The following is a 21,407-nucleotide window of genomic DNA, read 5'->3' as shown; positions in this document are numbered from 1 at the left end:
GAGGTCAGGTATATTCAGTTGACTCAGAAATGGACTAGATTTAATCACTAATTTCAGCCATTTTCCAGGAGTTTGATTTTTAAAAAAGCTTTTAAAAATGCAAAGGTCAGAGGTCACAACATTGCACATTCAAAGATTCTTCAAAATGTTAATAAGAACCACATCACCACTGAGGAAGTTTAACATATCACTGCTGAGGCAGTTTAACCTACGAAAATTACTCTGGACATAGAACCACAATCAACAGCTCCAGTAAGGTCATTACTTCTGCTAACACATTTTTTCAAACCAAAGCTACAGAGAATCATTGCAATAAACACACCTTTACTTGTGAATTTACATTTAAAAGATTTAACATAAAAAGCCCTTTTTAAAAAAAGGGGAGACACAGAAGAAATATTAGGTTCATCAAATAGGTAGGAGGTAAGAACAGGTATAAACCTGGAATAAGCTAAACCCTTGACAGCTTTGTACAAACGAGGTGGGTAATGGGTATGTGTTGAAAAGCAGATATTTGAGAACATGAGAAAATGGCCCCTGATTCCAGGGGGGGTTATATTGTTTTAAGGGGTTGTATCACATGCTTTCAGCTTTCTCAAATCCTCACAGCTTAATATGCCATAGGTTAACCCTTTCTTGTGCCTATAGCCTAAAAGAGGTTTTAAACTCAAGTTATACGACTTGACATAACCGGAGGCATTTCTAGGTGAATTAACACAGCTTGTATCACGCAGGAGGTCAGAACAGAGGAACATTTAACCAGGAACACAGTAACAAAAACAAGAAGAGTGTTGTTGCATTTTGATCACTTAAGGAGGTACTCATTGAAAAGAGCAGTGACCCAAAAGAATCCAGTAGTTCAGAACGCACTGGGCCATATAATGTCCCAGTATCGGGTAATACTATATAATTATTATGAAGATGTTTAATTGCAATAAGGTGTTTTTTGCTATAGGGTAGTAGGCTTGCAATGCTTTGGAGTTTTTGAAGAGATTCTGATGTCCTTTAAAAGCATGCTTTAATTTAAATTAAAGGGAATTCTGAAGTTTATGTAAGTAGTTGTGATGACTAAAGGATAATGGCACTGTCTGAGTAATGTTTCCTTCCTGTGATCATCTTCCTTTTTTCAGATTTGATTACATGTTTATATTGCATTCAGTTATACTGTATTTAATCAAATATGTTTATGCTTCAGGGCTTCTGCTGGTCACCTGGAGCAGCCTGGAAAAAATATTTCCACTCCCGCATGCATCACCTGGCTTCAGGTTTACTCCTGTTCTCCCACACCAGCTCTTCCTTTGACCTGTTGCAAAATTAGCTAAAACTAGAGATGAGGTGGGAGATTCAATAGGCTGCTCTTATGGGGCACTGAGAAACCTTTCCAATGCCTGGTACATATTTTTTGCTAATGTCAGTCACCAAATTTCAGGTTTTGGAGGAATTTGTCACCAGATCAGATTTGCAGGGAATGTTTTGTTTTCCCTTCTCCTGTAGCATGAGGCCCTAAACATAGGTAACCCTTTCAGCTTCTCCTGCTCTTTCCCTGTTGCATGCTATATTTACATTGAAGTTCTTGAGGCTTTTGGCTTTGGGTACCCTATATTGTGGTTCTTTTATGGGGGCGGGGAAGATGGAGGGTTGTACTGCACTATATGCAGAAGACTGCAAATGAATATTCTTTTAGATCCCTTTGGATTCCCTGCCTATTATGTGGTTTTCAGAGAGTGCATGGACTGGATCCAGTGACTGAAGTGGTCCCTTTCTCTCCTTTGTTCCTATTTTACACTGTGTTTACTATGTTTTTTTTCCTATCCAGCACGTCTCATCAATTTTACCAGAGTGTCAGGTATAATAAATCATTGCAGATATGATCTACAAAAAAACAGAAAAAAAAGGTTTAATCGAAGCTGCTTCCCTGGGTAGTGACAAGATTGCTCGTTTCCCTCCATATGATGCCCTTAGTTTGGAAAGTAACATCTTTTTTCAGGATGTGGGGTGTTTGTACTGCTGTGTGTGACAGAGATTGGTAGAACCTGTTTGCCAAGCTATTTGCACCAAAATACAAAAGAATAATAGTGCCTCCATGTACATTACTGGGCTTCTAGTGATCATCGTTCTCCCTCTAACAATGAAGTACTGTGGCAGTATGGGAGATACGCCTGCAGCTTTTCAAAATGTAAAAAGCCCTATCCCTACAATGTACTTTGGAGCTGCCACCAGCGAGGCAGCACACCACAAAGCTGAAGAAAAGCACGTAGCCATCTGGAATGGGTTTTTTTTCTTCCTGGAATAAGGGCAGGAAGAACCTTCAGGTATGATGGGCATAACATTTCTTCCTTTCCTTCTTTCTTTCCTTGTGACTCCAGTTCTTCAAAGAAAGCGCAAGTTACTTCTGCAAGCATAATCCCCATGGTTTGGGTCAGAGGCAAAAGATGATTGTCCTCTGTGGCCTATGCTGCCCTGGGAAGCAGGATTTCTCTAAACAGAGCATTTACAGGATAACAATCATGTCTCTCCTGGTGATCCCTGCCATGAAGCACATGGTATGCAGGATCTATGAGTCACAAATTGTGACAAAAATGTTAAGCACAATGGTTGACTTGCATATAAATGCCTAGAGCAGGGGTGGCCAACCCATGACATGGGCAGTCTCTGTGTGTGGCACATAGCAGACTGGGAAGCGCAGGGAAGGGAGCAGAAAGCAGAGCAGCTGACAGGGCAGGGGAAGGGGCTGGGCAGGGTGCAAGGCTTATTTGAGGCATGACTACCAAAAAACTTGGCCCTCACTGGCCTGGAGTACCAAATCTGTCAAACTTTTGCTGTTCAAGGAACTTGCCCCATCACTCTGCATCCCCCAAGCGGTTGGCCGCTTGCAGATATTAAAAAAAACAAAAACACTTTACCTTAAACTTGGCACACTCCTGTGCCTAGCCCAGCACATGCCCAGAAGATGCAAAGTGTTAGTTGGACCTGGCTCTCCTGATGTCCGTATAGATCAAGTGCTTTAGTGGGGCTTTTTTGACACTTTTATCTAATTGCTGATTGAATCAGCTTTAAAAGTGCCCAAAAGCCCTGCTGAAGCACCTGATCTATATAGACGCTGCAGAGTCAGGTTGAAGGAATGCACTGCTTCTTCCAGTAAAGTGTGGATTGTTTGGGTTTTTAACATCTGCAAGCAGCCATAATGAACAGGCATTCTGAATAGCTGCCTCTGGAAACAACCTTTATCATCACACAATTTTTCCTAAAAATCAAGAAGATTATGTATGTCAGTTCTATTTTCCTAATATGCAGCTTGATCTGCATGTACAGGTAGTACTATGAAGAATCACCAATGGATGGAGACAATCTCCTCCAGACAAATTTCAAGCAGCAAAGGAAAAAGCATATTTGAAATGTTCACTATACCAGAAAAGTCTGAAAGGGTTATAATCTTGTGAAAAATGGAACAGCTAGCACATTCTAGGGAGTATTTTGTTCTTAAGATGTACCTGAGCTGATAATGGAAAATAAATCCATTTTCTTAATACTTCTCAGTTTCATCTCACTTGCAATGTCACCTTCCTTCTGGCTACAAATGACTGATATGTATTTGATAATATTATACCGAGACCATTTTTATTTGCTGAGATTAGAATAATGTGTCAGTGATTGACCTTTGTGATGGCAGGAAAAGAATAGCCATTAAAATGCAATTTTTTTGCACTTCCCAGTGGAATGGTAAAACCTCCAAATTTCACTGAAGTCAGTGAACAGTACAGTTGCAATTAAGCAGGAATAAAAACTGGAGATAGAGTTTGAGTACGTATAATGAGGCTCTCTCAAGAGAATAAGGCTATTTAAAGAGTGGGGAAAAATCATTTTGGATAATGGAGTAATGAGTGTACAGTCATTGCCAAAAGATGCCTAACATCACTGTTGCTTCCATGCTGTTGCCAACAGAGTACCTTAAATGTCTTTTTGCTCACTTACACTTTATAAATAACCACTGCCCTCTTTCCAAAAATATTTGGAATGTAAAGACATTTTACTAAAATTGCAAAGAACTTCACAGCATTCGCATTTCCCACCAGTAGCTTTGGCATGATAGTTTCACTCTCCCCATCCAACCCTTAAGGAAGAGTAGACGGTAATTTCAAATCATGGTGATTTAAGACAAGTTCGGAGTATTTTTCCAAGACCTTTTTGACATGACTGAACACTTCTCATTTCAGAAGGGACTCAAGACTCCCACATTTCCAAACTACAAGGTTTCATGTTCTTCTGCTAAAAACACTATGGCAGGAACCAAGCTCAGAAGAAGAACATACATTAGAAATGCATAAAGATGATGTCCCATGTCAGTGCAACAGGGGCCAGAGGGCTCCTGTTACTTCAAGAAGAAACTGGAGGAGACTGAGCTGGCAGCTAGAAAACAGGCTAACTGCCAAGGAATGGGCAGACCCTAGGGGAAGTAACTCTCCCAGAAAATAGGGGCAGAGCTATGCCAGGGCAGGCATCTAGGTGACCCAGAAGCAAAGGGTTGCAGGCACCTGAGTTAAGCCCTAGCAGGGAAAGCGGACTGGTTATTGGGCTCAGAAGGCGAACACCAGTGTGTGGCTGTACAGTCATCTGACCAGAAGGGCCAGGCCTCAGAAGGCACATTGGCTAGGGATAGACATTCAAAAAGCCTGAGCCTGAACTGATTAAATCTTTGCAGGTTAGTCTAACCTGCCTAAATTGAAACAGTTTGCAACTGTACAGATATTCCCTCTGGACTGAAGAAATTCAGGCACATGCCTGCAGTGACTCAGGCTAGAAGCTGGGGGGTGCTAGAGCAGCACCCTCTTCTACAGTGCTAAGCTGAGGGGGGACGTGGCCAGGCCCCAGCAGGATGCTCTGATTAGGAAGGGGTTTAAACCCCCACACTGTCTGTACTGTCCCAGGCTTTTCCCCACTTGCTGCTCAATAGGTGGGAGTGTTGCCAGCCCTGAGCCCCAGGCTAGCACTGAGCTTTTCAGTTTCCCTGTCCCTGATTCTTCATACTGTCTGCAAACCTGACAGGTGAGGGGACGAGCAGGGAGCTGATAACACAGTGTTTATTAGGCCATCAACAACACAAAAGCCTCTCTAATTAGTTCAAGCTCTTCTTAAACAGCTTTTTCCAAGGAAGAAAAGAAGGGACATTACCAGCTGACCTGTTGATTAGCTCCAAAAAGCCTTAAGTGGACACTATTCTGTCTGCCTGTCCCAGTGAAATTGGAGACACATACACAGACACACACACAACATTATCTAGCATACCACATGCCTAATGTCTGTGCTATGGGAGATGGGAGGGTGGGAGTGGGGGATCCCTGCTTGAGAAGTGAACAGCAAGTGGGAGGGGAGGAGGAAGGAGGAACCCAGGCAGACCCTACTGTGCCTGCAGTCTCTGCTGGAGCTCTGGCTGGGGAGCAGAGGGGTGGGGCCAGTCCTACTCTTTGGAGCAGACAGCACAGCCCAGGGCTGCAAAGCATCTGAGATGTTGTGGGACTCTGGTTTAACTTAAACCAGCAATGCGTCTGTGGCAGACATTGCATAAATTGGTTTGACCCAAATAAGTTAAGTCTGATACGACATTCAACCTGGTTTATCTTAAACCAGGTTGAGCCATTTTAAAACTGATTTAGGTGCACTGAACTTATGTTCTGTTACAGGTTTAAACCAGTTTCTGATAACTTAAACCAGTTTATGTGTAATGTCTGTACCTAGCCATACAGCTCCTATACACATGCAGGGTGGCTGCTCTGACATGGTGTAATGAATCAAGTCTGCTGGAGTGCGGTAACTACTGTGCTCCAACAGACTCCCATGTCTAGAGTATCAGTGTCCCTGTGCTGAAAAATGGCAGCAGGGCGCTTTAAAGCTCATTTGATGAGCTCTAGTTAAAAGCACCCCGCTGCCATTTTTCAGTGCAGGAATGTTGATAAATGTAACATTCTGGATGCTTTTAATTAGCGCAGCTCTTGGAACTGTGCTAATTAAAGCACCACTTCCCTGCCTCCCAGAGCATGCCTATAAACACCCATAAAAACACTGCCTGAGACCAGGCAGTCAGTCTGGCCCTGCAGACTGAGCAAAACAGCTACTGGAGAGGGACTGACTGGCTGATACCTGAGCTGTTCTGGGAACTGCAAGTAAAGCACTGATGGCTTGCAGGGAGATATGACCTTGTATGGGGAGGGAGTTTCATTGTGCAGCCAGTGAGCTGGTGCTTATGTTCAGACCCAGTGTAAGGATAGTTTTAGTTATAGTGAGTGAGCCTGCATTTTGATTTAAGGTTTAAGCTGATGGACCAGGAGTGGCTACAAGGGGAGATGAGAAGGCCACAGTGGGGTGCCTGGAAGGTTCAATGTAGTTAATCTACAAGGAACTGCCTGAAGGCACAGGGGTGAGCCTGGCCAGGGGTCAGAGCTCAAAATGCAGACTGATGGAAGCCAGAGGGGTTACATTCTGAACCTGGAGAAATGAGTGAGGTGCTCTGAACTCTGAAAACATGAAGGCCCAGTGCCTGAAAAGGGGCAGGAAACAGGCTAGGGGCCCAGTAGGAAGGTCCAGCACAGTGGGGCTAGGCTAAGGAGGCCAGCAAGAGGAAAAAGGAGGAAACCGGGAAGGTCAAGTCCCCAACAAGTGCAGGGAAGCCTAAGGAGGGGGCTGATGAGTGACTGACCAAAAACATCTGTGAGGCATGGGCATGGCTGAAGGAGCAGATGGAAGCCATGAATAGCCCTTAAGGTGACAGGTACTCAGGAGAGGGCACAGACAGGCCAGGAGAGCCCCTTAATATTTGAGGAACAGGATGGGGATCAGCTGGGTTCAGGAGGGACTCACCAATGAGCAATACACAAGGGCTCACTTAGGGACACTGGGGCAGCTTCTCTTTTTCATAACCAAACCATATCAACAAAAGTGTGGCAGGTGAGAGTGGAAAGGGAGGGTACCTAAGGAGTCTGAGCAGGGATGGAACTGCATGGCCACAAGGGGGCATTATGGCTCCCCCCCCACCCCGGCCAAGGTCAGGCTTTAAAAAACTGCAAACTACAAATTCATGTGAGGGAAATAAGACGGGACCATATTTTATCACAGGAACAAGAAGTTAGAGACTGTCAGACTGAACAAACAAGAGCAGAGAGGGCACTGAAATGCCTCAATCCCATCAAGCACATAAGCACTGTGTGTGACCCTTTGGTTCACTGACACTGAATTACTGATATTGGTAAGTTGGAGGGGGGAAGGCAAGAAAGATTATAGTGTTAAAAACACTGGTTTGCAGTACAGCTTCTACTGTGTGACATTCTATTCAATTTTCTAAGAAAGATTTACTTTCTGCCCTTGGTACAATATTGGTGTGCACAGCATGGTGACTGTGACAGAACCAATTCCAGATCATACTTTCATCGCAATTAGTGTTGTGCTGTGCTAGGCACGCTGACTTCAAGCTATTAATTTTCAGTCCCTTACACTTTTTACCACATCTTGGTCCCCAACTCTGATACACTCCAGAAACAGTGTTCAATGTGTGGAGAAATGTTCTTTGGCATGCTGCATTTGATACGGTGCTCTACCTCTGATGCACATTACAGCAGGATCCTTCCCATAAAAATTTCTCTGCATGCAGATGATGTATGTGAAGATGCAGCCATAAATGAAAATGAGAGCTACTGTACAGGTATAGAATAAAAACACAACAACTCAGATTAAACAAAAATAGAGAGGTATTATACACACCTATTTCAAAATCATTCAATGGGGAACTGATCATTCTGGGAAAGAATGTCTTTTAAAGTGATGCTGTATTATCAATCATGTTAAATGTACCAAGGAAGCATGTTGGTAAATCCTTCAGGGCAATGCACGCTTAATGAAGCAACAATATATATTTATAAACAAATATAGAGTGCACAATTTTCAAAACTATCTGTAATGTTTAACTGGTGACCATGCAAACTGAACATTAGCTTGCTGTCAGTAATAGCAATAACAACTTTAAAAAGTAAAATTGATTCCAGTTATTATATCTGATGCTGTGTTTCTGTAAACAGTATCTAGTGTACACAGCAGGGACTAACAGCAGCTCAGGGTTGTTTTGCTCTAGCTGGGAGCTTCTTTGTTGATGGAGACATATCTTCATTTAATAATGAGAAAGAGACATGACTTTATTCAAAGGGATACTCCTGCCTTTTCATTTCATGTTCTTTGTTTGGAATCACTCACATATATATATACTTCATGTCCTGCTATGGTCAAATAAAAGCAAAGCAGAGAGCATGTTAAATTAGGATGCTCCAGTGCTTTACTGATCTAAATTACATGACCACTGAAAACTCAGGGGATTTTATAATGTAGAAAAATAGGCCTGCTCAGATCTACCACAATAAATCTATTTGCTGATATTTGCCTACTTACTTTCCTTTGCTAAATCAGCAGGTGTTAGTTACCTATCAAGAGTTCAGCTATTCAGCACTCGAACCCACTAACTAATCAGTAAGCAAAACAACACTCAACACACAAAAGCTCTGCAGGAAAAAAGATATGATTTCTGTAATCTACATTATACACAGGTTGCCAAATGCATGAACTGGCTACTGATTTAACCTTGTATAAAGAGGTGGGTGGATGACAACAATGTTTTTCTCAAAATTCACAGAGGATATGCCTGAAATACACACCAGAAAGAAACAGGTTTTCAAAACACCCCCTTTAGCAAACAACACATTTACTCTACCAACACAGTTTTGCTTGCACAACTATACAGCATTAATGTTTGTGTCCTGTTGCACGCCATTCTTACCCAAAAAAGACCCTAACTTAAAACCACCATTTGGTCTGAAAGCATTTATTTTTCATCTTTGATCAAAGATGATGTGCAACTGGATGTTGAGCAAAGCAAACAAAGCACTTTTGTAAATTATACAAATATTAAAAGCATACTGTTACTGAAGTTTAAAAATGTATCCTTTAGACCTCTAAGTCAAAAGCAGTTGAAGTGAGGCTTCCCATTTCCAAAAAAACCCAAGGATTATATAACAACAGTATGCAACAGTAACAGCTTAGTGGCATTTCTTTCATACTTGCTGCTGCCTTGAGATCCAGAATCTGGCCTTTTATTTCAAATTAAAATGCTTTTCAGTGTTGCAGTTATTTGAAAACAACTTCAAAAACACTACTGAGTAGATCTAGTACAGTGGCATATTTTTCCTTGTGTAGACCTAAAACAATAAATCTGAGTTTGGTGGCCTGACCCATTGAGTTCAGTGAAGGCCAATTCAGATGTCTACTCATACTACTTATAAATATTAATGGTGTAGTTTTGGGCCTTCGTGTGATCAGGGTGTAAAACGGGTGCTAAAGGATGACAGAGAAATTGAGAAACTAAATGTATTCTTTGCATCTGTCTTCACTGTGGAAAATGTTAGAGAGATTCCCTCACCAAATCCATTTCTCTTTAGGGACAACTCACTGGAGCTGACCCAAATTGCAGTTTTAAAAGATGAAGTCATAGAGGAAACTGATAAACTAAGCAGAATCAAATCACCAGGACCTGATGGCATTCACCCTAGGGTCCTGAAGGAAGTCATATCAGAAACTGCTGAGCTCTTAACTGTAGTATGCAAGCTGTCACTAAAGACTGTCTCAGTTCTTCAGTTCCAGAGGACTGACTGGTTATCAATGTGACTCCCATATTTAAAGAAGAGGGGGCCCCAGGAACTAAAACCCAGTGAGCCTAACTTCTATTCCTGCAAAATTCATCCATGTGCTGAACAATAATAAAGAATTATTCAGCACATGGATCAACATTCACTTGCTAGGGAGAAATCAATATGGCTTTGTCAAAGAGAAATGATGCCTCACCAACCTACTACAGTTCTTTGAGTGTGTCAATAAACAGGTAGATCAGGGTGATCCAGCTGACTTAGTATATCTGGACTTACAAAAGGCCTCTGACAAGGGCCCCCATCACAGACTCTTAACTTAGGAAGTCACAGGACTGCCGCCCCCAGGCAAACCCTGGCTGGGGGCTGAAGTCAGGGAGGGGGGTTAAACCCACCTTTCCCCAAGTACAGAGCTACTCTGCCCTGCTAAATTTACTGTACCTTACGGCTGTGACTATGGACTACAAATCCCAGTCACCTGGAAGCAGAAAGAGGAGTGATGAGCAATCTTGCAGAGTCCTCTTTCTGTGATTCCGGCCTACAAATCCCAGACACCCTGGGGGCAGCACCAAGGGGGAGAGAACACACAGCCCATGCTGGCAATGTGGCCAGAGCAGTGTGCTCTAGCTCCTCTCCTCCCCCACAGCTTCTGGCCTGAGCCACTGCAGGCATATGGCTGCATTTCCTGAATCAAAAGTAAATGTGTATCAAGTTGTTTCTCAGTTTAATCTCTGCATCTAGACTAACTTGCTAAGACTGAATCGATTCAACCTTGGGCTTCTTGACTGTCCATCTGTACACAGCCCTTGTGTTAAAGGGGAATTTTTCTTTTCCCTTTTTCTTGCTGTATGACTTTTCCCCCAAACACAGTTATTTAGAGATTTCAACAATACGTGTACAAGCTGTTTTGTCTAGAAATGTAACTGCTTTTCTTTGCCAAATAACGTAGTCAAAAAAAGGAAAGCAAGAAAGAACAAAAAGAAGAAATCATCCAGCCCTATATATTGATTACCACAGTTAGTTACAACAATGTCAAACATCCATGTGCATAAATTCTAGCAGCATCATCATTAGTGCAAGCAATGACAGAGCAATGGCAAAAGCAGTCAGTATAACTTTCATATCCAGAAATACCCGGCACAATTACAGTGCTATAAGGAAGGTAATAAACTGAATCATTTTGAACCATGCCTCACCTCTCTCTTTCTGTTTTGTATTTGTTTGTTTGCCTCTTGTTCACTGGATGTGGAACTTTCTATTCAACTCAGTCATCACAATGAACACATCCTTCAAATACTGTGACAGTTTTCTGGATAATTTCCCCATTTGGATTTCTAGCTGAATCAGAGTGAGCCAAGTAGGGAGGTCAGTGTGGTTTAAAATATATATGTTAGCTGGCGAGCATGTCAAAGATACTCATGGTGCTTATAAATGCTGTTAAAAATTCCTTAAGTATTTTTTCTTATAGATGAAGTAATATTATTGAATTTTACATACTGAAAAATCTCCTAGACAGTTTTTTGTTTGTTTGTTTTTAATTCTGGTTTGTTCTGAAAGAGCTCTTCATATCTCTTTGAATTTTTGTTTTTAGTAACCTAGGGTTTGAATCAAATTCATATGCAATGAAGTTATGAAAAACCTTTCTAACAGAACCCAGACTGAGACCAGGTACAGGTTTCCCTTGCTTAATGCAGGTTCTCTGTGTGCAAATTTGCTCTTATGCGATGACCTTTTTTATACCAACAGTTCGTTATATGTCAGGTAAATTCATTCTTATGCGACTGGTGTGGTGGAAGCCTGCAGTCAGCTGCTCTGTGTGGTGCATTGTGGGAGTGACACACATGAAAATACAGTCTCCTGTGAGGCTCTGTGCTCCTTGCTCATTGTCTGCGACACGTTTCTGTAGTTTCCATCCCCATTATGATAGCGCCCTGTGCTTGTGCATACAGTCTGCTGTTGGTGAGTACCAAAATTGTCTTGTGAAAGTGGTAGAAATGGGTCTGGAGGTCAGCACAGCTGAGGTCTTGGAACGTATCCCTATTTGTTACATTGTAAAGTGAATTCGAATTATGTGCCATTTTCCAGGAACACATGTACAGCATAAAGCAAGGGAAACCTGTAAAACTATGTTCCAGCAAAACACAAGATATGTTTTTAACTTGCCTTTTCCTATAATGATGAGAATCAAAATGGTCCAGCAGGAGATTTTATTCATTCTTTCTGGCACACCATTCTGTATGCATGCATGTTTGCCATATTTCCTTTGAAAAATGAGCTGTGCCTGAGGAATGGAGACTTTAACCCTGGAATATTTTTCTCTCTTGAAGTTCTTATAGTAGCATGTGGCCAGCATGGTGACTGATACCTTTCTAATGTATCACTGACACGTGCAAATGCATGCATGCATGCTTGTGCAGAGAGGACAGACAGAGATTGAAAAGACCAGCATGATGTTCATTTTTAGTTGCTTTTACTATCATTAAAATCAGGGTCTAAGGGTTAATTTCTTCCTATTGTTCCTCCCTAACTTGATGTCTTCATGCTTTCTTATCAATTGGCATGCTATAAACAGTAGTTAATGACTTGTGAAGGAATAAGCAGCAGTGAAAAACAAAAACAAGAACTCACTGAAAAAATATATTTTCATGCAAATCTTTTATGCACTAATTTAACTTTATTTTATTTATTTTATGTATTGGTTTCACATATTATTGTGTCAAGTGTTCCACTGATCACTAGCACTTTCAAAGTCTCATTAACTAGAATGAGGCTTCTTCATTTTTAGTTCATTTTCAGGCAATTTATGAAGTCTTTCAATTCTTGTAATGAATGGTATCGCTTCAGTGTGTTTCAGTGAGGCATCTAAAATCCCACTCAATGATTTGAGATCTCATTCACTTAAATCCATTGCTTGAAAGCTCTACTTCTAAACCCATCATTATCCTGCCTCCTCTTTAAAGCTGGTATTGAGAGAACCCACTAATGTCAACCTTCCTACAAACCATCTCCCCACTATACAGTAAGAATTTCTCAAAATATTTTTTCTGTGTCTCCTAACGCAAAGCAGCAGCAAAGAGCTAGAAGAGTAATTATGTTAACTACTTGTCAATGTCAAAATCTAACATAGCGTTAAAGATTCATTACCCCTGCATATTGTCAGCGAGTGTGTACCAGTGAGACAAATAGTTTTATAAAAGGCTATATGAAATGCACAGGCTGTAGTAAAGTTATGTAAGTTAGAGGTGAGGGTAATTTCACATTTCGTTTTTACATTTATTAAGAAAATGGAAAAGAAAAACTAGAATGGACACATAGGGACAGGCAATAGTTCTGTATTTTGAATGATACCTTTGAGAAGAAGTATAAAATAATGATTTTCCTAGCAGATTTCTAGTGAAACTAAATCCACTGTTAACATAACCATGACTGGCAAAGAATACAATATGGCAGGCTAATAACATACTTTAGCAGGATGCTATCCATTCCACCAAGCAAACTTCTAAGTCTAATGGGCTCCAGCAAATACATCCATTCATACTATGTAATTCCATTTTCTGTTCCTCACAACTGCCTCTTACTTACTATCAAGACAGTCCATTAGCCTAGACTCCACACTGTAGCCATTGATGGATTCAATGGGGACTAAAGATAAAGAAGTTGGGAGATGGTGGGCAGGGGATGTAGGCAGGGAGAGGATGGCAGATACAGAGAGGAAACTAAGGCTGACATTCTAACCTTTCCTAGTCATCTAAGTGGTCCTTTCTTCATTTTCTATATGGCACTTTGGGTATTTAGGTGCCCAGAAGAATTCTGTTCCTGGATGAGTAGCCCCATACACATGGATGACTATGCACTACTGTACAGTTGTGCATACAGAGTATGTGCAGTCATAGCAATACCACTTACGCACATCATTGTGGACACATAGCTTTCTTAGATGCCTGATATTGGAGGTAGCCAAGACCCATGACTACCAGATTTAGCATAGGGACTAGGAAGGAAGGTATGTACATGGGTGTCCATCCCTTTTTTTGCTGCTATGACTGCATGGTTGGGACACTCACCTGAGATGTTAGCTACCCTGGATTCTAGGCCCCTGTATGGCTTTTGACCTACAGCCCGTGTAACTAGGTCAGCTAGGTCAGGCTTCTATCCTGCAGTTCTTGTAACTGTGTCAGCTACACTTAATAAACTAATCAGAGCCAGCCGACCCCCAGCTCCTTATCTCTGGCTGGTTCTGAGGCTGCTTTTAAGGAACTCCTCCAGCTTCTGAGACTTTCTGCACAACTTACTGGTCTCCACAACTTGGGCAACTCTTGTCCTGGTAACTTCTCCAGCTTCTGCCCCAGCATGCATCCAACCCTTCAGATTCCAAACTTTGGCTTGACCTTGGCTTGCTTCCTGACCCCTGATTCTAGTTGGTCCCCTGGCTTAGTATTTTGTTCCTGACTCTTGGTTTCTAACCCCCTGCAATCCCCAGTTCTACTTCTGGCTCTACCAACTAAGCATAACAGCCCCCAGTACATTATGATAGCCACTTCTCCATCAAAGTGGCTTTGAAACTGGGTGCATCTGAGTTCCCAATACAGCACTTAAACCAGCATACCACAGATCAAGCATTACTCTTCTCCAGCACCTTCTAAACCTGACTCACTAACATAGCCCTTAGGAAGAAAAAAAAAAAGGTTGAATAACAGTGCAGGAGGGAAGCTTTTTTTTCCTTATGGGGAGCATGTGCCCAATCTAGGTCTAGGGGTCTCTCCCTGAGCTACATGCCTAGAGCTTGTTTTGCCCCTCTTGCCCCATGTATCTTCCACACATTTCCCTTTGGGGGCTGCCTGAGGGGACAGCTTTAAAAAGAGGCCAGGAAACATGTTAGAGCAGAGGTACTCAGCTTTTTGGCCCTGTGGGGCCAGAGTCAGTCTTTGGGCTGGATCCAACATGGGGTTGGCATGTGGGGTCAGTTGATGAGTATGTTCCAGAATATCAGGTCATGTCATTTGGCTTGTGGGACTCCCCACTGGCTCAGAAATTTAGGTGGGGGAAGAGGGCAGTGGTAGCATGAATTGCATGGCTTCAAAATTTACTGGCAGGAGAACATTTCAGTTTTAATAGCTGTGGCTCTGGAAGCTGCAACAGTTATTTCTCCTGTTGCTTCCTTGCACCAGATTTCTGGACCTGTAAGCAGCACCATGGGTTAGATGACATGGCCCTGCAGACTGAGCACCGGTAGGATAAAGAACGGCTGTCCATGGTATGGCAGAAGGGCAGGTAGAGTACTGTTCTCAGAAGTCAGAGACCCAGGTTGAATATCCTACTGGCTTCCCAGGTGAGTGCCACTTAGCTATTTGGGAAGGGGCTGAGCTTACTTTGTTGTTAGTCTGTATGACTACATAGTTGCACGTAGTCATTGGTGTGTACGTGTCTACATATCCAGGAATAGAATTCCTGTGGGCATGTGAACACTCCCAATGCCCTGTAAATGACCAAAAACTAACAGCCACTCTAATGTCCAAGAAAGAACAGAAGTCAGCAGGTTTTCTCAATCATGCACAAGATGATCCATTAGGTTTCTCTGGTCAGTCTATGATTCAGAGTGGACAGTACTGCAGATAAAATGCAGGCCTATTTCTCTGTGTGTAATGGATACCTAGAGGAACTTTCACCTTCTTTACACATTTGCTCAAGTATGAATGCAATTTGGTAATATTTGAAAATTGAAAACATTTACCTCCATGTTTCTTGCCATTAACATTTAGTGGCAACAATGCAGAATGCCTTTTCAACTAATTGATTTATTGGTAGAATTCAATTGACATTTTAAAAAGTGTGCTTTGTAAGTCTCTTGGAAACTAAAGGAAAAATATCAATTGATTTCTAATATGAATTGTAGACCAGCATATCCTTCCAACAGCTATTTTAGGTGACATATTGTCCACAAGTGCAAAGATGATATACAGCCCAAAACACTTAAAAACGCATCCTGTAAAACTTCCAATAAAGTAATTTTTAAATGTTGATTAATAGTGCAGGATGAGGCTCTTTAATTATTATGCCACCATTTTCCAGGTGCCAAAGGTTAGCTTTGATCCAATTTGGTTGTGCAGTTCAAAAATATTCACCTTCCCTGCTGTTTTAACGCATCTCAGGTCTTACAGTAGCTGAACATTACAATTATGTCACATTAGAATTTAATTTTGCTAATTGAAAAATAGCACTGAACAACATTTTTTGTATCATCTCAGCAACATAGGTGGTAATAAAAGGCACAAATAAATCAGTCCTTCACTCCCAGGTTGTCAATGCTGCAGACACAGCATGTTCACCAACTGTAGGAAGGAAAGACTGATGGCTCATCATTTCTCATATCTTGATAACTTCACCCCATTCACTGCAGTAAGCAGTAATGATGGGACTACTAAGACCTGCACTTCCTCTTTCTCTCCTTCTCATTCAGAAAAGACTGTCAAGTGTGACACAGGTTATTTAAGTGAGAGGGAAAACGAAACATGATTGCTGAGGCTCAGAGGTAGGGGAGGAATAGATAGTGGTGGTCTTGGTGTTGGTGGGAGGAAGGAAAGAAACCATAATGTGGTTAGAGAGGAATATAATTTTAAAGTTACATTCCATTCAATTTCATCATTTGTACTGGCCCATCTTTTATTGGCTATAAAGATGCTGAAAAAGCAGGTAAGGTGGAGGTTAAATACATGTACAAGCCAGAGCAGAGCCCTAATAACAAGCCTCTATACTAGCTGCACTGCATGATGACATATGAAAATACAGGCTTAGCTCTAATATAAGAAATGAAGTAATTTTTCCTTCATTGGTCTATAACAAATGACACCTTTTGAAATGAAAGGCTGTTGTTTTTGCCAACTTATACCTCTCAATTTTGTTTGGCTCCAGCTACTGTCAACACAACCCCTATTGGCAACATTGATCAGGCACCAGGCATAATATACATAGTTGTTCCCTTCCAGCCTCGTAATCTATTGTCTGATATATCTGGAGAAGTACTGGGAAATTAAAATTGCTTACTGGTGTTTTTACACAAGGCAGATATCCTTGAATAGAAAATGGACATGTAAAGAAACCTAAAGCTAAAACTATGTCTACTGTACTTCAATTTTTTTTCCTAGCCTTTCAATGTGTTGATTTGCTCCATTGTACTAATGGACTTTGTACTTACTCACCAATGCTCTTCACTGTTCAGTTTTAATTAGGTACTATGGTACTTCTGCTTTACTTGGATGAGTACTTTTGTGCTTGTTTGCTTTTCTTAATGTGCTAGCCTTGACACTCAGTTGCGCCAAAAGAGGATGCAAAGGTGTGGTTCCTACTAACATGAGCAAGAGAACCCTGAGGCCTGCTATAAATTACATTGGCTGAATGACTCCAGGGCTAAGGACAGAAGTTACACATAAACTGGTTTTAGTGATTAGAAACTAGTTTCAACCTCTAACAGAACAAAAGTTCAGTGCACATAAACTAGTCTCAAAATGGCCCAAACTGATTTAAGATAAACCTGGTTGAATGCAGTATCAGACTTAATTGATTAAAGGCAAATTGGTTAATGGAACTTCTGTCCCAGACCCCTTCCTGGTTTAAGTTCAATCAGAGTCCCCCAGCTTCTAAGTATGCTTTGCAGCCCTGGGGTGAGCTGTGCTGTCTGCTCCAGAGAGCAGGGCTGGCCTTGCTCCTCTGCTCTCTAGCTGGAGCAGGGGTGGGGTGTGGCCAGATGCCAGCCCAGCATGGGCCCCTAAGGCAAAGGGGCAAGGAAGGGGTTTATTCCCAGGTATATATCATGAAGTGGGGAACTTTGGGCTTTCCCTGCTTAAAGATATGCATCCCAGGGAAGCACAGGAGCTGGATGATTCCCAGAGCCCTGGACCTCCACAATGAGACCTACTCCAGGTTCTAGGATGACCTGTGCTTAATGCAGAGCCATGGATCAGCACACATCCTGGCAGAGGATCATGGGAAGCATGGGTTAGTGCAGAACCTGACACAGGTCCCGGTGTGGAGGCACAGGGCACTGGGAACTCCCCAGTTCCTGTGCCTCCTTGCTGGGACCCATGCTGAATCATGCTTCACCCAGAGGAATGGGTCAGAATGGGTCCTGGCAAGGAAGCTCAGGACAACAAGGCAGGCAGAAACTACACTGATAAGGAGAACACATCTCCCCTTATTCTGCATCAGGCCCCAAAACATATGTAGCCCTGATGCGGATAGAAGGTGACATGTTTTACCTCCATACACTTCATAGGCATTAGGGCTGGAAGGGACCTTAGAAGATCATTGGGTCCAGCCCCCTGCCCAAGGGGCCAGAAATCAGCTCGGGTCATCGGATCCCAGCAAGATAAGCATCCAATTTACTCTTGAAAGTGTTCAATGTAAGTGCTTGAACCACCTCCGATGGCAGGCTGTTCCAGACCTTGGGGGCTCGGACAGTAAAGAAATTCTTCCTTATGTCCAGCCTGAAATAGTCTTGCTGGAGTTTATAACCGTTCGGCCTCGTCATCCCTTGGGGCACTCTAGTGAACAAATGTTCCCCTAGATACTGGTGGTCACCCCGATAAACTTATAGGTGGCCATCAGATCACCCCTGGGCCTGCGCTTGTCAAGGCTAAAGAGCCCCAAGCTTCTATAGATGCAAGCCAGCGTTTTGCTCGCTTTACTAGCTGCAGCATCGCATTGCAGGCTCATGTTCATCTTGTGGTCAGTGATGACCCCCAAGTCTCTTTCTTCCATAGTGCTAGCTAGTGTAGCATTGCCGAGCCTATAAGGGTGCTGCAGGTTTTGCCTCCCAAGGGGAAGACCTTGCATTTTTCAGGGTTAAACAGTGTTTACCTAGTAAAGCAGATCTGGACATGTCCTGCCACAACTGATCCACTTCATCTTGGTGACATCTGTTTCTACCCCAAAGGCCATGGGAGGCTATTTGGATAAAAAGAAGACCCAGAAGACTACGTTCAATTCTGCCAGCTGCAGCATAGCAGTCAACAAGCCTATGCTACATCTCTGGACATTTCTCATACCCTAAACTGGTCTTCCTCTATGGTGACTTATTGCTAATTCACTTGGCCACAGACACAGAATTGTCACTGACCCAGATTTTCAACTCTCACCTTAGCAAGTCACAGAAGCTGCAATCAGGTGGGAAACTCTAGTTACAGAAACATTTGCTTGATTGCACCATGTCTGCTAACAGAGCATTTTCAGATAAGGGTCCACTTCTTTTGAACACCTAACCTTTAATAGTTTGTAGGAGTCTAAATCTGGTGACCTTCAGGGCAGAATGAATCTCTCTTGGTTAGTATTTGATGAACTAATTTGCATTTTAAATTTTTGCACCTGAAATGCCTATCTGTCAGGGTGATAGGCACTACAGAAACTGAAAAAATTAAGTAAAGCAATCAGAGCAGCCTTTTATTTAGCTGTTACAATAAATGATGGATACTCTCATTATAAAATTCCCCAGCTCTTTGTAATCATACTTGACCCTTAGAAATACATTGCCTGACTCATCTGTAGTCTGAAATATCTTTTTTTAAAGAAAATGCAGTAAGATTTTATTCCCCTTCTCTTGGGTGTAGGGAGCCAATCATTTGCAAAAGCACAGATCAACATCATATAATTGATTCAATCAGGAGAAAACAAATGACAATGCTGAACACAGGTCGTATGCAATGCCTTCACCTTCCATTACCACGAATCATTTTTCACAAAATAATTGCAGAAGAAAGAGTTTACATGACAACAGGAATAATAAAAAATCATTTTACAGTCAGATGGAATTCTGACTACCATCGTTAAATAGACTTTGTGCAATTTCCTGCAAAGATTCGAGCAACCTAATCAACATGATTTCTTGCACTGGTGAAGTGGGTTATCTGTTGGTAAACAGGGAACACAACAGAATGGACCTAGATGTCAGAGTGATTTTACCTGTTGCCGCTTCTCAAATTCTAACTTGATGCGAGACTTGATGCAGTTACAAGTGTCCTGATATGTCTGCTGTAAAGCAAGCTCCATGAGGTGCTTATGATAAGCACCTGCCAGATTTCCACAGATGAAGATGATAACATTTGCCAATATCTAAGGGAATTGAAAAAGAAGAGAAGAGTCAAATAAGCAACTTTAGTTTAAAATGTGGTAGCAGAAAATAATCATAAGCAGCAGCAAACAAAACTTTTGTACTTATTCTTGTTTGAAATTTATTTTTAGTGGATGTTCACTTTTCAAACCACTCTCATAATTACTGCAGCATAAGCCCCAGTTAATAACACCTTTTTCATTTAGGCTCTAAAAAACTGCATGCTGGTGAAGAGCATACTTGCCAGTTTTAATGAGGTTCATATCTCCTAAAAAGGGAAATTGCTTCATGTTCTGTGTCCTATGTGAAGTTTTAAATGGGTGCTGGCCTGTTTTAATTGCTTCTAAGTGCCAGTCTCTGCTCCTAATAATACAGTTGCAATCTATGTTATTGCTGTACTCCTTCATCGGAACATTTTCTTTATTAGGGAAGAGCACTTTGGGGGTGGAAGGACTTGTGCAAGTGAAGGCCACTGTACCAGGGAATATTAAACTCACTGTCAGTAAAAAAAGAAAGCCTCAGAAAGCAAGAATTAAAAAGCTTTTAAGGTTCACAACTTATGTCAGTTTGTACAGCTCAAAGGCCAAGTTTGTCTTCAGTAGGCAGATAATTTTGCAAGATGTGGACAGAGCCTAATCTGTCAACATACAAAGCTCATGTGTGCACAGGAAGTCAAATGAATACACAAATGATTTGGTGGCAGAATCCCTCTCTCTGCTTATGAGGTAAATCAATACTGCTGTGTGTAGCACTCTTTCAAAAATGGCAGCAGGGTAGGGAGAAAATGAGCTGCTCAGCCCTTTCTCTCTCCTGCAGTGAATTTCAGCCGCGGCAAGATTCTACCATGTCTTCAAGAGGAGGCTGAACATATGTTTGGCTGGGGTGATATAACCCCGGCACCCGTTCCTGACCAGGGCAGGGGGTTGGACCTGATGATCTGTTTAGGTCCCTTCTGATCCTAAGCCCTATGATACTATGAATGTTCCCAGCAGCCTCATTTTGCCACTTCAGGCCGGGAGACCAATCAACTCACCCAAAGGGAAGGTATAAAAGCACCCTGTAGGAGAAACATCTTAAGACAGCTGCAGCACAGTGGAAGACAGAAGGTCAACCTCTTTATTAGACAAAGCTTTTACAATACAATTAACGCTGGGAGAGCATTTGTAATTGAAAGGGGAACATTATGTAAATATTGTACACATGGCCAGGAGAAGCACCATAAATACAGGACATTTAAAAGAAATACAGATACGTTATGATATGCACAGTTAGGGTAGCCAGAAGGCATTAATTTTATCATGGAATAACTTCATACAGTGATCATGTGATTACGTTTAAGGCATTTTCATTTTTGCGGGCTTCTACCGTAACAAAAGTTTAAAGACAATTTCTTTCCTCCTCATGGTGTCACTAGAGGGCTGAAACACCTTACAACAACCTTAACTCTTCAATCATGAATTTCTTTAAATTAAAAAAAACTTTCATATAATATTTCATAGATTTCATAGACATTAGGGCTGGAAGGGACCTCAGAAGATCACCGAGTCCAGCCCCCCGCCCAAAGGGCAGGAAGTCAGCTGGGGTCATAGGATCCCAGCAAGATAAGCATCCAATTTATTCTTGAAGGTGTTCAG

General features: G+C 41.9%; 1 protein-coding gene across 2 annotated transcripts in view; it reads right to left on the bottom strand.

The window, feature by feature from the left end:
* ADCY2 (adenylate cyclase 2) overlaps positions 1-21,407 on the bottom strand; it is a 393,618-nt gene that overhangs the window by 174,691 nt on the left and 197,520 nt on the right. For both annotated transcript variants that reach the window (XM_019541362.1, XM_019541372.1), the window contains exon 4: positions 19,626-19,775. In XM_019541362.1, the coding sequence (XP_019396907.1) occupies positions 19,626-19,775 (150 nt within the window). The remainder of the gene's footprint in view (positions 1-19,625; positions 19,776-21,407) is intronic.

This window comes from Crocodylus porosus, unplaced genomic scaffold (assembly GCF_001723895.1).
Source record: "Crocodylus porosus isolate Cpor-Errol unplaced genomic scaffold, CroPor_comp1, whole genome shotgun sequence".
In the NCBI taxonomy this organism is placed as follows: domain Eukaryota; kingdom Metazoa; phylum Chordata; order Crocodylia; family Crocodylidae; genus Crocodylus; species Crocodylus porosus.
The sequence above is the reverse complement of the archived record's forward strand: the minus strand, read 5'-3'. Positions and strand labels throughout refer to the sequence as shown.